A 15997-nucleotide genomic window follows, 5' to 3' on the forward strand; every position below is an offset into this window, starting at 1 on the left:
TGGTAACACAACTAATATAATTACATTACTAAATCAGAATACCGCAAAGTCTTTATTATTATTTTTTCATTCTATTAAGAATGTAGAGCTAATTAAATGACCTAAACAAGACCTTAAAGTGGTTCCAGTTTCTCTCGAAGGCCAACCTGTTGAAACTGTGGCAAATTTTAAATACCTTGGGTCGTTCCTGGACAGTCAGCTCAACTTTGCTGAAAACACTATAGTTTGAAGAACTGTTCTCAGAGACTCTACCTTTTAAGAAGACTTAGTGATCATGGGGTGACCCAACTAGAGTCTAGTTGGGTATGTTTTGAATTTGGGGGGGGAAAACATCATATTTTATTTATCACTACAGAAGGGTTCAGTGAATGCGCATATGAAACTGGTGGGTTCGGTACCTCAAAAAAGGTTAAGAACCACTGTTCTAGACCAAACTGTGAAATCCCAAGTGGGTGTCATTCACACTCAGACCGCTAGATGGCGGCAAATTGCTTGCGGAAGCTTCGGTATGTGTCGAATGTGCATCTCGGCTTCATTTAAGCTGTTTGCTGTGAATTTTTGCAACAATGATGTGGAATAAATGAACAGTAGATGAAAAAAATCTTTCAAAAGTCACATTTGAATTTGAAATTGAGACGTAAGTTATTAAATAAAACTAGAAGTTTGTAGAGTAAACAAGGTTTTTAAAGGGGGAAAAGTACTCAGGAACAGTGCATTCAAAAAGGCCCAGTAGTGCAGTGGTAAAGAAACAAGTGATTTGGACAAAAAACAAAGGAACAAAACAGGAATTTCAACAGAATAGCTATGCTCATGTGATCAGACTGATAAAGCATGATGACTTAGATAGTAAAGCGTCTGTATCTCTCATCTGTCTTCCTTTACCCATTATTGATGTGTTGTTGAAGTCCTGCTGAGTTCCCAGAAACTTCCTGCTATGCCCTAGGTTGTTGCTCCAGTAGAGAATAAGAGATGATGTGTATATGAGAAGACATTCAGAATGATGTGTCAGCACAGATGTCAAGACTTGAACTGCAAACCCTTACTAAACTTTATCATTACAGAGGTATTTCCACACAACATCCCAGGCGAAATGCTCCAAGGTCATTATATTTACTTATCAAAACACTTTGGAATGTCTATAAGTTGTGGGCGGTGTGCATCTTGATATCATGAATTCTTGCCATCAAAAGTACATTTTTATATGGTTTGAGAAATAATTTACATATTTCCTTTTATTTATTTATTAATTTTTTTACTTATAGTTCTTTCAAAACCCTTTTCAATCAAATCCGATCAAACCACCTACACACTCCAGGTGCCACACATAAGATGATTGTTCTTTCTTAGAATCAATAAAGTGTTGAGAAAAGCACTTCCAGCCACTTTAATCTGACAGACCACTAAACGAGAAACACAGCTGACACAAATTCAATGGGAAAAAAAAAAAGAGTTGACGTACTTTGCCTCACAAAGCGATTGAATCCACAAAGAAAACTCTTTGACATTATGTCAAGCCAGTCAAAGTGAAAAATAAAGCAAGAAAACATTTAAAGTGAGCATCTGAGGATTTATGCCTGGAAGCTCAAACAAGTTCCTCCTCAGTTCTTGGATAAAATCTTGAGGCATCTTACATAATAAACTTTTTGCCTTTTTGGTTACATAGAAAAGCTCTTTCGATTGAAGCAAAGACTATTTTTTGGAAATAAGTCTTCTGTTTCTCTCACTCAGCTTGATCTAAAAGCTAGTTCAGTTATAAGACTTACGGTCTACACACTGCTGCTTTGATGTGATTTATCTGTCTTTTTGTCTTCTTCTTGGCAGTCTGGTTAGACTGTAGCTTTATCTCACCCATTCTCTCTGCTGATTACGTAGTGGTGAAGTCGCCTTCCATCTGCAGCCAGTAAAGCCCGGTCTCAGTCAGTGAGAGATGTAGTCCGAATATACCAGCAGTATTGCAACAGCTCTATTCCCTGAAAAACACCACATATACAGCAATCCATCACAAAAGGGGTTCCAATGTTAGACTGAAGGTTTTTAACAGACACAAACGGTGTTTTAGACTGAAACTTGACAGTTTGCATGTTATTACACCTTCCCAAAGAGATTAAAGCAATTCTACCTAAAAAGGAAGGATGTGCCCTTAGCCAAGGGAAAAAATAGTTGATAAAATTTGGATTGGAAGAGCTTCATGCAGGAGTTAAGATGCATGTGTGAAGGCTAAGCATACAGCTCCAAAGCCAAGATGGTTGAACATGCTCTGATGTATTGTACACACCATCTGTCTATTTAAACGCATTAAAAAGAGGTTGGAATGTTTTGGTTTACTCGGTTTTCCACTGGCTTTTATCATCATTTCCCAGATGAACACAACTGTCATAGCAGTGACTGGGAATAAGTATAAAAGGTCCAACAATTTCATCAGCATCACAAAGTTTGTTACATCAGAAAAGAGTAGGTCACTGAGTTTCCTAAACTAGTGTTTTAGTGACTAATGTGCAGTGACAACAATGCTAGAAAATAAAGTGTAGACTTCCACGGCAGTATTTTCACCTTCTGCTTTCAGAACGTCATTGTTTGCGGCATAGATTTCAACAAGGTTTTAGGAGCTTTCCTTAGAGTAAAAAAGAAGAAAATATTTAAGATTATATCATCACAAGGCCCTTGTGATGATATAATCTTAAATATTTTTCTTCTTTTTTTGATACTGTGGAGATGTAATATTTTATTATATTTCAATGATGTTGTTCGCTCCTTCATGTAAACAGTTCAGTTTCCAAGAAGGAATGAAAGGGGCAACACAGACTTTATAAGTTTTGAGTTTATTATCCTGTTCTTGAAACAGGACACACTGTGTAAATGTACTCCTGAACACAAAACACGGCTATGGCATTCAGTTCAGTCACATCCACTCTATATTTTAGGACATATATACTTCATGCTCAGATGATTAATTACATTGACATTATATCATGTTGTTTTCTGCATAAAAAATAATCAACTTTAGCTTACAAAAAATATGTAAAAAGAAATAAAAATAATAAAAAAATAAATAAACTTTTCTGCTTATTTAAAGTTCTTTTTTGTGAAAGTTTCCAAGAATTTATTTTAAATAAATAAATAAATAAATTCAGTTCTGACAAAATTACGCCATTACGCCACTAGGTGGTAATGTTGAAACACTCTCTCTCAAGACGTTACTTCAAAGTATTTATCTTGGAAGGGAGAAATATAAGAGGTATTATGCAAATTCCTTTAGAATTGAAACTTAATTTTAAGGACTTTTAAGGGGACATTAACTGAAGATAAGATAATTTGGGAATTGGGATTTTATTGTAGATATTTGGATAAGTGTTTTCAAGTGTATCGTTTATTTACCGTAAACAATAACAAAAGTTAACAAACTTCGGTATCGCTAAGATTATATTTTTCTATTACAAATGAAACAGCCCTGTTTGTTAAATTAATTTCCTAATTGTTTTTGATTAAAAACAATTGTATTCCAGAACATTCTTGTACAACACCAATCCCAAAACAGATGAGCAATATTTTCTTCGGTTTTTTTTTTTTTTTTTTGCAGAAAGTGGCAAAACCAATGGTTCAAAAATTATTAACAAAAATCCTTTGGAATTGTGAATAATTTTAAAGGACATTTATCTTACGTTAGTATTTATTAGGTATGTCTTTCGAAGTAACCAAGTCCACTTCTAGTTTATATTTCCGAAAGCTTTGGACAGATAAAAAATATACGCAAGACGTTTTTCTCCGTCCAATGGAAAATGCGTGGTGACGTAGTATATGATTAGCTGTCGAAAACCGATACATCGAACAAGAAGCGGAAGTCCTGTGAGGAGAAAACATTTGTTAGAAGTTAGTTAGCTAGCTAGCTAGCTGGTATCAACTTATTTCACATTAGAAAAGGCGGAAAATCGCTGATTTACTGGAAGATTAATTTGGCTTTGCACTTTGATTAGTTAGTCCTTTTGGACTAACTCCAGTTTATTTGCAGGAGGACAAAGCAAAAGGCAGGTACCGTGTACTGACTTAACACTGCATGTGCTAATGCTAGGTTAACAGCGAGAGTACAGTACATTTATTTTTTGCATTCTGCTGTTTGTTTTTCTGTCTAAATTAGAATGTTAAACTGTCTCCCAATGTTTAAGAAGATATCGCATCAGTTAACTGTTTAGGTAATACAGCAGTGATGACGAACGTTAGCTAAATCAACCAGCTATTACAGTTCGAGCTCTTACCTTGTTTTTCCTATCAGTTCTTTAGATCAATACCTTTGTGTTTGTACCTTAGGAAAATATATGCCCTGTCAAACTACTAATGTTATTTTCTTTCTTTAGCTAATCAGAAATGTTTTGGGGGAAGTTCTCATCTAAAAAGTTCTCATCTAAATAAACCTCTGGGGGTATTTCCAAATTATGACTCGATTCCAAGGCAAAGCATGGCTAACACGGGCTTCATTTGTGATTTTCTTTCCCTTTAGAATTGAAAACTTTGACTTCGTCATATTTGATTATTTCAGTTGTTATTTTTGGCTCTGCTTTGTTCAGCCTGCTTATTAGGAACAAGGAAGAATAATATATCTCTCCTTCTCACTCATTATTTTTCAGTAACTTAGTTCTAAGAAGCAAGACTGTTGTAAATTTCACACTGTTTTTGCAGTAATTGTATATGTTTTTTTTTTACTCCTGCAACAATGACTTTTCTGACAAATGCTTTTAGCTGCTGTGATTTTAAAAAAAATGAGATTTCATTTTTAGTTAACTTTATTATGTATGAGGACAAAAAAAATCCAACATTCTTGCTTATTATTAGTTATATGTTTAATGTACCAAATTGAAAATGTATAAGTTTTCTTTAACATTGTATAGACCAATGTATAATAGTCTATACATTGTGTTGTTATAGTTCTGTGTTTTGCCACTTGTTGTAAATAATAATTGAAATTTGGAGAGAATGGAGGGAACATGTGATGTGTAAAGGGTCAGAGATGTACCTCAGGTTATTCAAATCTACAATGTTTGTATAGACTTTGCATAATCTGTCTGAGGTGTGTGTTAAACACTTACAACCCAACAAAATTAGCCATGTTACCATTTTAACATAAATTCATATGTTCTTTACCTACCTTTTGTCTTATTCACAAGTAGTGAATTTGTTATCTGTAATGCATTGTAGCTCGCCAGTGGAATAATAAAAAAATAAAAAAAGACGCATCTGAACTGTGGATGGCAGGGCCTAAAATGAGGTCAAGTTGGACAGTTGGAATCTGCAAAGAGCTCATTTATGAACTGAAACATGCATCATCCTTCATCTGAAGGATTTGATTTTTGAACCCAAATTGAAATGTACTTATTGACAATATTGCTGGTTAAGGACAGAGAATTGATACAAATGGTCTGAAATTTGATACCTTTTCTATGGAACTAGAGCCATAAACTAATACAGGAACACCTACGTTTTGCACAGTATTAAATTAGACAAGGGAATCTAAAGAAATGGATCAATGAGTTTATGAAGCCAACTGAGTTTTCAATAGCTAAGTTTGGATCTATGTTATAGTCACTGTTGTTTAAGATATGAAGTAACACATAGAAAAGATTTGTCTGGGAAATGCCAATTTCTTTAGGAATGGGAATGGTCTTGACTTCCAGGTAAGCAAAATCTTCGAATAAAGATGCAGCTAATAACCAACAATATTTGTAAGATCATTAGAAATAAACCTGGTAAACAATCTCTGAATATGAATTAGTCAGAATAAAGCTTTTGGGGAAAGGAGCACTCAGGCTTTGTTGAGGAATAAAACAGGGTTTTAGCAAATCAGTCATTTGAAATTTGTTGTGTTCCTCTGCCTGAAATCTGTTTTGCGTCAAAAACACTTACACTACGTCCATGTTTTCTTCTTTCATGTCAGCCGGGATGGATCCAGCTCTGCTTAGAGAGCGTGAGCTGTTCCAAAAGAGAGCTCTTTCCACTCCCGCTGTAGAAAAGCGGCCAGCCGCATCAGAATCTGGATCTCACAAGAAGAAGAAACCCAAAGTAGATAAGGAGAGCTCTTCTGGATCCAAAAACAGCTCTGGTAAGTGAAACATCTCATTTAATCAGCAACTCTTTGAATAAAGCATGAAAGGAAGACATTGCTTAGCCTTGAATGTTTTTTTTAACATATTATCTCTGTGATGGATGTCTGTGACATTATACACGTCCACATTAATAAAGACTCCCATTCCTGCATGTATAGGCGATTGACGGATACTAAATGCTCCATCGGGCTGTAAGGTTATATTTTACACTTTAGAAATACAAGACTGCTATTATTCCTAGCTTTTCTGTTCTGCCATCTAATATGATTCTTTCAGTGACACATTTGTTGGCCAGTGGTGAACAAAAACTCAATATAAGCTGATTATGGTCACTTTCATTGCAGAACCTTTAGTTGTAATGAAAACATTGCAGTGGGAATACATTGATTGGCGCCTCTGGTAAAAAGCCTTAAAATAAGTTTGTGTTTCATTGCAGTAGCTCACATGCTGCTGCAATGAAAAATCCCATGTTAAGAAAAACTGTTTTAAAGAAAATCCTCGGTGGTCCACTTGGCAATAGGACTGTAATTGGTCAATGACATTTCACAAGTTGAGAACGCACAAGAGGAGGGAGCTTTGACTGTTTCTTCTTTCTACAGTCTGCAGATCATTCACAATCTTCATCCGTCTGTTCTGCTGTCTTCTTGCTTTTTGTCACATGTTTTTTTTGTTTTAAAAGATTTGTATGTCAGAACTGGCATGGTCATGGAAGAAGTTTGATTTTTGTGTTTGATGAACCTCCTCTTTGCTTTCTTGGCAACTTCTCTTAGATATTATGTTGACAGATCTGATAGCAACTCATTTTAAGTTTGCTAGTAAAGCCCACCAGATTTTTTTGAATGTCTAGGTATTTAAAAAAAAATAAAATGATGGAATTCACTCATCCCAGACTCTTTGGAAGAGTAACAAGCTCATGGCGTCACAGATCTTCTACCGTATTTAACAGTCCACATAAACTGGTTTTCCACTTATGCATCCTTTATTTCATTCTCCAGTCTGAGTCTCATCTGACCACAGGCCCAATTTACATTCCCATTAGGGCTTTTTCCTTGCAACTGTCTCAGACAGTTTCTCTGCGGATTCTACACAGCAACAGTGAACTTGGAGAAATATCTATTTCTCCAGTCATCCTTATCTCTGTGTGTGGTGGCAGGACATAAATTCATCTGTGTTCAGCCTAATGACCTTTAGCCAAAATAGGTTTCTTTGTCATGTAATTTATTTTCATATTTATAACAAAATTCTAAATTAAAACAATGGTTGACATACATTTGTTTCAAAGAAATTTTAGTGGGATACTAACAGTTGTGCCACCTGTGATTTTTGTAAAAAAAAAAAATACAAATTGAAAGGAAAAAATTGTAAGATATTTTAGTAGGTATAACAACATGAAGTGCTTTGCACAATGGTCCAAAACAGTGAGTTGTCAAACAGAACTCCATTAGTTTGTAACACCGAGTCTTGTGTGTTCCTTCTGTCTGATTTCTCCAGCAGTCCTGGCAGCTTTTGAGCCATTTAGATTGAAAAATGTTGTTTAGCAACCACTTAGAACCAGGATGTTGCATTGGAACACCACATTTTATCAACCAGCACATTTTATCAACAAAGCAATTCAAACTGCTTCACATGATGAAAACATAAGACAAGGAACAAAGTGGCATAATAAAGGATGGTCAATGAGGGAAATCATGGTTTCAGCATTTTTGCAGTTTTCTGGCAGAGTGTTCCAGATTAGAGGAGAATAAAAACTCAATAATGCTTCTCCATGTTTGGTTCTGATTCTGCGAATGCAGAGTAGACTAAAGCCAGGGGACCTAAGATTGATATGACAACAGGTCTTTTAAAGTATTTTCATATTAAGCCATTCACTTATTTATAAATTAACTAAAATATTTGAAAGTCTTTTCTCTTAAGTTACAGGGAGCCACTTTAGAACTTGGGTGATGTGCTCTATTTTCTAACTTTTGATGAGAACGTGGGCATTCTGGATCAGCTGCAGCTGTCTGGCGTTTTAGAGACCTGTGAAGAAGATGCTGTTGCAGTAAACAATTTGGCTGCAAGGCCTGCAGTTCAATTTATGTTTCATCATGACTGAGAGACATTGCTTTTCTTTCTTAGTTTTCTTTTTTTGGACACCAAGTAATGGCGACACACTTTTCTGTGAAGTGGGACTTTATTAAGAGAAAAATGACTTTGACATTACATTTCAATAACACGCTCTGACAGACTGTGTTGCAAACGATCTCTAAATATATGAGATATGAGTTGCAGACAGATTGGCTCAGCAAGCTTTGGAAAGCTTACATCAGTTTTTTTTTTTTTTTTTTTTTTTTACACAACAAGAATGGGAGCTTTCCATTGGAAACCTTACAAATTGTATCATTGATCCCTTTTATTTACACACACACAGTTCCGACAAAATAATCCCACACAATTTACATGCCAAGCAACAGTCAGTTTTTAAACAGTGATTTACAAAGCCCACATCCTTTAGTGAGAGTTAGGCAGTTTGTGGTAAGGCATGTGGAATGACACAATAAAGTAAATGACAGTTCAGCTACCAAGCTTGTGTTGAGCTAAAGAAGCAGTGCTATTTATATAGTTAATGTGTAACATGGGGGAAAAAAGCACGCTTGCTTTCCAAAGCTGATATGATGATTAACATCACCATAATTTTGGCATGCAACCAGACGGACCCTTTGAGTTGGAAAAATTATCCACCAAATAAGCTTTTTCTTTTTATTACTTTGAAAGAAGTGTTTTAGGCAAAATTGTCAGCTCTCATGCTTTCAATTTTTCCGAGACATTCTTAAAGTAGGTGGAGAGAAAAACAATCAGTTTGAAATAAAAAAAAGAACAAAAATGAAGGTCTCATTACTCCTTACTGTCTAACAGTTTCAGTCCTTTTTTCTTTTCCAAAAATTCCCAAAATTCATCTTTGCCCATCTCTGTTGCCTCTATACCACTTCGGTGTGGGACTCTGGCTCCTTGCAGATATTGGTCATGAGCTTGCTGCAGCTTCCTGGGCCTTCCTCCTGTAGCTGGTGGTGTGTTTTCCCTTTAGTGCAGCACCCACAGTCAAGTAGCTCATAGAGCACAGCCAAGGCAGCCAGGGAGAGGACGGTGAGGATGAAAAGCAGAAGGATGACGAAACAGGCAACATTCCAGCCATCATGGAAGGGGTAGACCTCTTGGACCTGTAAGGAGACGCGGGACAGAGGGACGGCCTCAGGGAGACTACTTGGGTGGATAGTGGTTGTGATGTTGGCCATGTTTTCTGGTTGGAGACAAAAGCATGAAAAAGAAGATGTATTGTTGTGAAATTCTGTGCTTAGTTTTAATTTCTTTAAAAATAAGTAAGAAGGGACTGTTTGTGATACTGTATTGCAGTGGAAAGTTATGGTTTTACCATATGACTGTCATTGAACTGTCAAGAAAAACCCCATGGTAGAGATTTCAGCTGTTCGGCTTTGATCAGCTGACCAGAACTCAAAAATCTGATATTTTCCCAATCTAGGAATTCACCTTGTTAAACACTACTTGCTTGTATTGAATTCTCAATATGTTAGAAATTAGCTCAGGATGAGAAAAAACATTCCTTGTAAGAAGAAGATTCTTCTTACAAGGAAAATGTTGTTCTTCACCAATGGGAGAAAGAGAGAGAGTAAGACTTTCATCACATAACAGGAAGGCTTAATAGCACAGCAAAGATGTTCTGTTTTATCTTCCACCCTCTGCCTGTAAAAAAAAATAGCTGAATTTGTGAATGTTGCCAGGTAGCCTTGTGTAAAGCAAGTTATAAAATGGATATCTGCAAAAATTGTTTGTATAGTTTTTACCACACTAAAGGGAGTTTTCTAAATATAGGTATTGTATCTAAGGAACTGCATTGTTAAATTAGGAGATGTTCAGTAGCCATATGGTTAGACAAATTGTCTCCCATCAGTCGTTCTTTTAGCCAACTCCAACCACTTTGAACCACTCTGATGTGTGCAAGCATTTCTGCCCACACACACACACACACACGCGCACATACACACACACGAGGGTGCACATGCATGTTCCTGACACACAGAGAGCAGAAAGAGAGCGAGTGAGAGGTAGCTGACCCAGATTGCTTACAGGTAGAAAACACTGAGCAGAGGAACTGAAGTGCTTGTCTCTTGACCAGTTTTCTTAGATTATATTTCCTGTCCATTTCCTCCTAGAGCTTCCAACTCAAACTGGTGGTACATGTGAAACACCTGCTTTAATGCTACAGAATAATAGTAGAAGGGCCTGTGAATGTATCTTTAGAGCTTCTTGTTATCTGAAATGACTCTTGGCGCCCTCGCTTCAGTTCTCTTAAGGGGTTGCATTTTTGATTCGAAGGCCATGTTCAATAATTTATTCTGCACCACTTACTTCCACCTCTTAGGATTTTGTGGCCTACATCCAGTCTTTACTTTTCATAAAGATCTGACCAGCTGATATTGATGTTTAGGGGTCTATAATATTTGGAAAAAATACAATGTGGGATAAATATTTAAATAACTCAAGTGTTGGGACTGATCTGCTTTTGCAAAAAAAGATCAAATTAATTGTTTCTGCTTCCATCAGCCACATTTGTTGTTTTTTTGTTTTTTTTATAAGCTTTCTGGTAGATTTTATAGAACTAGAAGATAAAAGATCAGTCTTTGCACAATGATAGCTATTTATTAACTTTGGAAGTAGAGGTGACACTATGAAAGAGATCAGTCACTTTAAATCGGTTATTTTAATGGCTTCCTTCGTCTTTGCTTCCAGTTGTAAACGTAGGTGTTTATAACTAGTGATGAAAATGACTAACTTTGACTCAGTAAAGACATCTGCTCTGAAGAGTGTTCTAACCACCGCCTAGGGCTCAGGTATGATGAATCCACTTATTTATTTAGTTTTAGACCATCCAGTCAGCGCTTGGTGTTAATGATTGCATTAGTTAAAAACTTGAGTTAAAACAAACTCTGGCCATTATGCATGGGAATTTATTTTATTGTTTATCATAAAAAATATTATAAGAATTTTAATTTGTCATAATGATAAAATTCCAATTAATGTTTGAAAATCCTCAAAACTGACTGTATTGTGGCATTTCTCATTGAATTTTCTGCTGTCAGTTTCATAATGAGGTCAATAAATTAAAGTTACCGTATGCGGTTTAGTTATTTTATTTTATATGGCCCACTTCCACTGATCATTGTTAATATTCTAGACCTAGTTGCAGGTTTATTTTTCTGTATTATTGAGATCTGGCAGAAGCTTTTTTGTGTGCGCTTGCTTTCAGTTAATGCAATTTAACTTTATAATCCATGTACAGCATCATTTCATCAGTCATATCAATTTCACTCAGATTCATTGCCATGGCAACAACTTCACAGACTAACCTTAGCTGACCTCCTCCATCCCCCCGGCTGTTTCCAGCTTGGTATTTCTGTTTTCCTACCCATCATTAGGGGGACACTTTGGCTCCCTGCAGCATCTGCTACCAACCCCCCCTTTGCGAGAGCCCCACCCCAGCCATGCTTAGTAGGTGTTGCAGGACTACGTAATGCTCTCTCAAAATTGGCCGCCACTCAGAAAAAAACGCACACATTCCTGATGGTGTTTCCCTGGCCATAACTTCGCCGATTTTACCCCCCTCACTGGTTTGTCGTGACAGCAGCAGTTTCCTCAGAGCTGTGTGTTCTGACAAACGCAGACATGACGCTCATGAACGCCTGCGCAGATGCAGAAACGGATATTCTGGTGCTTGTTATTCAACCAGAGAAGAGTGCAGACTGGTTCATGTTTATTTAATCCTCTGTCTGTGTGCGTGTGTGAGTGTGTGTGTAAGCAATTTTGGCCTTACTATTGCATCTGACGGCTAAAGGTTTTAAATGTAATTTTTTCATTGCTGTTATTTAGGAATGCTGCAGCTTTAAAGAACATTAAGCGAAATGGATTTGATTTGTAAATATGAATTTTCTGCATTTTAACGTTTGTGATTCAGCAGCTTAAAAAAAACAAAAACACCTAGCACTAGTCCTAAAATTAAAACCAACAACAGTTTTTGTTTTCAGGTCAGGCAGTGGGTTGTTGGGATCGGTTCATGTCAAACATGATTCAGACTACACTTTATCTGGAAAAAATATATACACCAACTCACCTCCGTGTCTGGCTCAGCCTCTTACAGATGCTGGATAAAAGATGAGCTCCCTTGTTTTCAGTTCTCCCCCTGTCTCTTGGATCTTCCCCTCGCTCACACTCACACATCAACCTGCTCTCCTCGGCACACTCATGCACTTTCAGCCTTTGCTCGTGCACCCGCTCTCCTCCTCCGCCACTCCTTGCAGCTCTTCATGCATCTCCTGAACAGATCAGGCTTCTCCCCGTCATTGGCTCTTTCCCTCTGTCCCTGCTCCCACACCATTCGCTAGCGGAACTGTCAGAAATTTGCCGTTCTGCCCACCGTTCAGCTAACAGCCACAGAGGCTCCTTCCCACACCGTGAGTCATTTATGAATCGGTGTCTGTTTTGAACCGTGATTGGTCAGGGCTCACTTCAGGGAGGTAGTGAAGGGTGTTATGACTGGACCATAGCAGATATTAGACCCATTTTATTGAAGTTCATGCAGTTCCAATTAGATCTTTTTCACTCCTGGATCCCTTAGAAAATGATATCCAAATTGTACCCAAAAATTACTCCTATTCATATTTTCAGGCAGAGCCTTGTAAATACATTAAGTTTTTAGTTTGACTGCCGAGACTGCTCAGCCACAATTACGTTAATATTAATATTTAATCATTAAGTTTGGAAACACACTTATATTGCATGTGAAAAATAAAATGTATTTAATTTATATACATTTCCCCCCAATTTCTAAATTTTCTGTTATTTTTCCAAAGGCGCCTGGGCCAAAATCCACCTCACATTAGCTATTTCTGTGAACCTCCTGAAATATTATTTTATAGGTCAAATTAAATAATTTTGTGTTTGGATAGGTACAAATGACATCAATGTGAAAAGATGTTAAATATTATTAAAATTTTAAGAATTGCTAATCAAATGTAGAGAAAGTTATAATATTTTACGTTTGTTAATGTCACTGCGGACATTCATGACTCTGATGTGACGCAAAATGAAAAATGTGTTTCTAAATTTTTATTTGTTGCAACACAGAGTTTCAGAAAGCTGCAACACTTCACCTAAACTTAGCTCTTTTTTATAGCAGAATATAAATAAATATATATATATAAATAAATATAATTTAACTGAATCAACCCACATTTCATTACATTTTGGAAAAAAGCACTGCATTGATTTGATTTTTAAAACTTTTTCACTATAAGAAACATTTCACACATACTTTGTGCATTATATCGACTATGCTTATTATATAATGGTTTCTGTTTTTTTTTTGTTTTGTTTTCTGTTTTTGCTTTTTTCTGTATTCCACAGAATCTGCAAATGGAAGCATTAACAGCAAGGCAAGCGCTGGGTACAAGTTTGGCTGCCTGGCCAAGATTGTCAACTACATGAAGGTAAGCTTATGTTTAAAAAGAGCATTAGTAGGCTTTGTGTAGATTTGAATGTTTTTGTGTCAAATGTTTTTATGTCATTCCTAATTACATGAAAAGTGTTGAGATCAGCGTCAGGCTGGCTCAACACTTTCCACACCACCATTAATTTTTTATTATCCAGTCATCTCCATCACAGTTTCATAAAAAAGTCTATTTTTCGGGGGTGATCGTATCAGCAGGATGAGTCAGACTTGTCCACTGTGTAACATTTGCTCTCGAGTCTTTCTTTGGGTACATAAACAGCTTGTTTATCATTCTGCGGCTCTGCAGAAAGGCAGCGATCTTCTGTCTGCGCTGTGACTCATCTTTTTTTTTTTTCTTTTTTTTTTTGCTGAACTCGTATATCACTCGACAGATTTCTTTTTAATGCTTGTACTTTTGTGCCATCTGTTGATGCGAGTTTTAAAAGCTGCAAAGCACCCTGACATTTTAGCTGCCAACTTGCAGAAGACATTGCTGAATCTGTCAATAGTTTGCAATGAAAATATTTCAAAAAAGTAAAATAAATACTGTGAAATATTTTTGTGTTAGCAGGTGTTTCTCCTACATGTTGTTTTAACTTTGCCTGATCTTTGTCCTGTTTACAGACGAGGCATCAGAATGGCGACACCCACTTCCTGACCCTTGATGAGATACTGGATGAGACCAAACTTCTTGACATCAGTCTGAAACAGAAACAATGGCTAATGACTGAGGTGTGCTTCTGTCATGTTCAGGGTCAACGCAGCTCTTTGTCACCTCAAGAGGAATTGGTTCTTTCCTCAAACATTTCTCATAAACTTTATCCGACGTTTAAAACTGATTCTTTACGTCATACAAAACTGTGTAGAAATTCTAAACCTTTACAAGTCGCTTGCTTCCAATGTTCTATACTTTTATTTTTTAAGGATATGGATATTCAGGCCATCCAAGGTGTCCAAAGTTATCATTTTTTTTAATAGACTCATGATCTAATACCTTTCCAGTTCATGATTTTTGCAACTTTGTTTTGAATAAATGTTGAGTAAAATGACAACAGCTTTACATGTAATCTAGTACGTCTTTGTCCCAAACTTCAGGCCTTGGTCAACAACCCAAAAATTGAGGTTCGTGACGGAACGTATGGCTTTAAGCCCAAATACAACCTGAAGGACAAGAAAGCTTTATTGAGGCTGCTGGACAAACACGACCAGCTGGGGCTGGGGGGAGTGCTGCTGGACGATGTGGAAGAGGGACTCCCTAATTCTGCTAAGGCTATCAAGGTAATTTAAAGTCAATTATATGAGAGAAGATAATAATTAACATGACTACTACAAATGGTGACTTCCAAAAGTTTTTAGGCCTCTTCCTATTTTGTCACGTTCCAACCAAATAAATGCAGATGTTCTGTGAAGGCACAAGGGGTTTGTTAGAAACTGTGTGTGTGAAGTAGTAGCATCATGAAGACCAAGAAACACACTAAACCAGAAAATGTGTCTAAGGTCAAGAGGCATAAATAGTTCCACAGGGTGCTAAAAACTAAATTGTCTTCCACAGGCTTTGGGGGATCAGATTGTATTTGTAACGAGACCAGACAAGAAAAAGATCTTGTTCTACAACGACAAGCATTGCCAGTTTGTAGTAGATGAAGGTGATATTTTTTTTTTTTATTATTATAAGTTCGCCTCTGAACCAGCAGACTTTGACTTCACACATTTTATTTTTGTTGTTCCTCACTTTGCACTGAAGAATTTCAGAAGCTGTGGAGGAGTGTGCCAGTGGACTCCATAGATGAAGAGAAAATCGAAGAGTACTTGAAAAAACAGGGCATCTCTTCCATGCAAGAGACTGGACCAAAGAAAGTGGTCAGTTTCTTTTGTCTCATATTTATTTATTTCAGCAAGTTTGTATAAAACCTCCTTTTAGAGACAAGAAAAAAATATATTTGTAGTCATGCTTATTCTGTACTAGAACAACCATCCTGTTTAACTTTGGATTCTGGCTTCCCTGCAGATGCCAGTTCAAAAGAGAAAGAAGCAAAGTGGTCAGAGGAAGAGACAATTCAAAACCCATAACAACCATCTGGCAGGAGTTCTGGAGGACTACACGGATGGTGTGCCGGCAAAGAAGTGAAACCGCTCACTATAATCCGAGGTGGCAGGAGATGAAGCCGCTGGCTATACAATACCGACTTTGTTGCGGTTCTGTCAAAAAAACAAAAAAAAACCCTAGCATGTTCCTTTATTTTCATTCCCTCCAGGGATCAGTAGACATTACATGGAGCCAATAGCAGCAGTGTTGTGGAATGCTTTTTAGAGTCACTGCTCAATCAAACCTCAAGGACGTTTTTGGGAAGAGTACTGAGATCTG

General features: G+C 36.8%; 2 protein-coding genes across 3 annotated transcripts; one reads left to right on the top strand and one right to left on the bottom strand.

Annotated features, from left to right (window-relative positions):
- Positions 1-3808: 3808 nt before the first annotated feature.
- On the top strand, positions 3809-15843 carry gtf2e2 (general transcription factor IIE, polypeptide 2, beta). 2 transcript variants are annotated; one of them, XM_007551717.2, is made up of 8 exons: positions 3809-4026; positions 5924-6088; positions 13548-13630; positions 14257-14364; positions 14728-14910; positions 15185-15278; positions 15377-15492; positions 15641-15843. In XM_007551717.2, the coding sequence occupies exons 2-8, from the start codon at positions 5929-5931 to the stop codon at positions 15758-15760; spliced, it is 864 nt and encodes a 287-aa protein (XP_007551779.1). In that variant the 5' UTR covers positions 3809-4026; positions 5924-5928; the 3' UTR covers positions 15761-15843. The 2 variants fall into 2 exon arrangements, with proteins under 2 accessions (XP_007551779.1, XP_007551778.1); XM_007551716.2 differs by having other exon boundaries at positions 3809-4022.
- On the bottom strand, positions 8428-12476 carry smim18 (small integral membrane protein 18). Its single transcript, XM_007551715.2, has 2 exons — positions 12256-12476; positions 8428-9369 (listed from the first exon to the last, which is right to left on the bottom strand). Exon 2 carries the CDS (start codon positions 9362-9364, stop codon positions 9050-9052), a length of 315 nt encoding a protein of 104 aa, XP_007551777.1. The 5' UTR covers positions 9365-9369; positions 12256-12476; the 3' UTR covers positions 8428-9049.
- Positions 15844-15997: the final 154 nt, after the last annotated feature.

Source organism: Poecilia formosa, unplaced genomic scaffold, assembly GCF_000485575.1.
Source record: "Poecilia formosa unplaced genomic scaffold, Poecilia_formosa-5.1.2 Scaffold43, whole genome shotgun sequence".
Lineage (NCBI taxonomy): Eukaryota > Metazoa > Chordata > Actinopteri > Cyprinodontiformes > Poeciliidae > Poecilia > Poecilia formosa.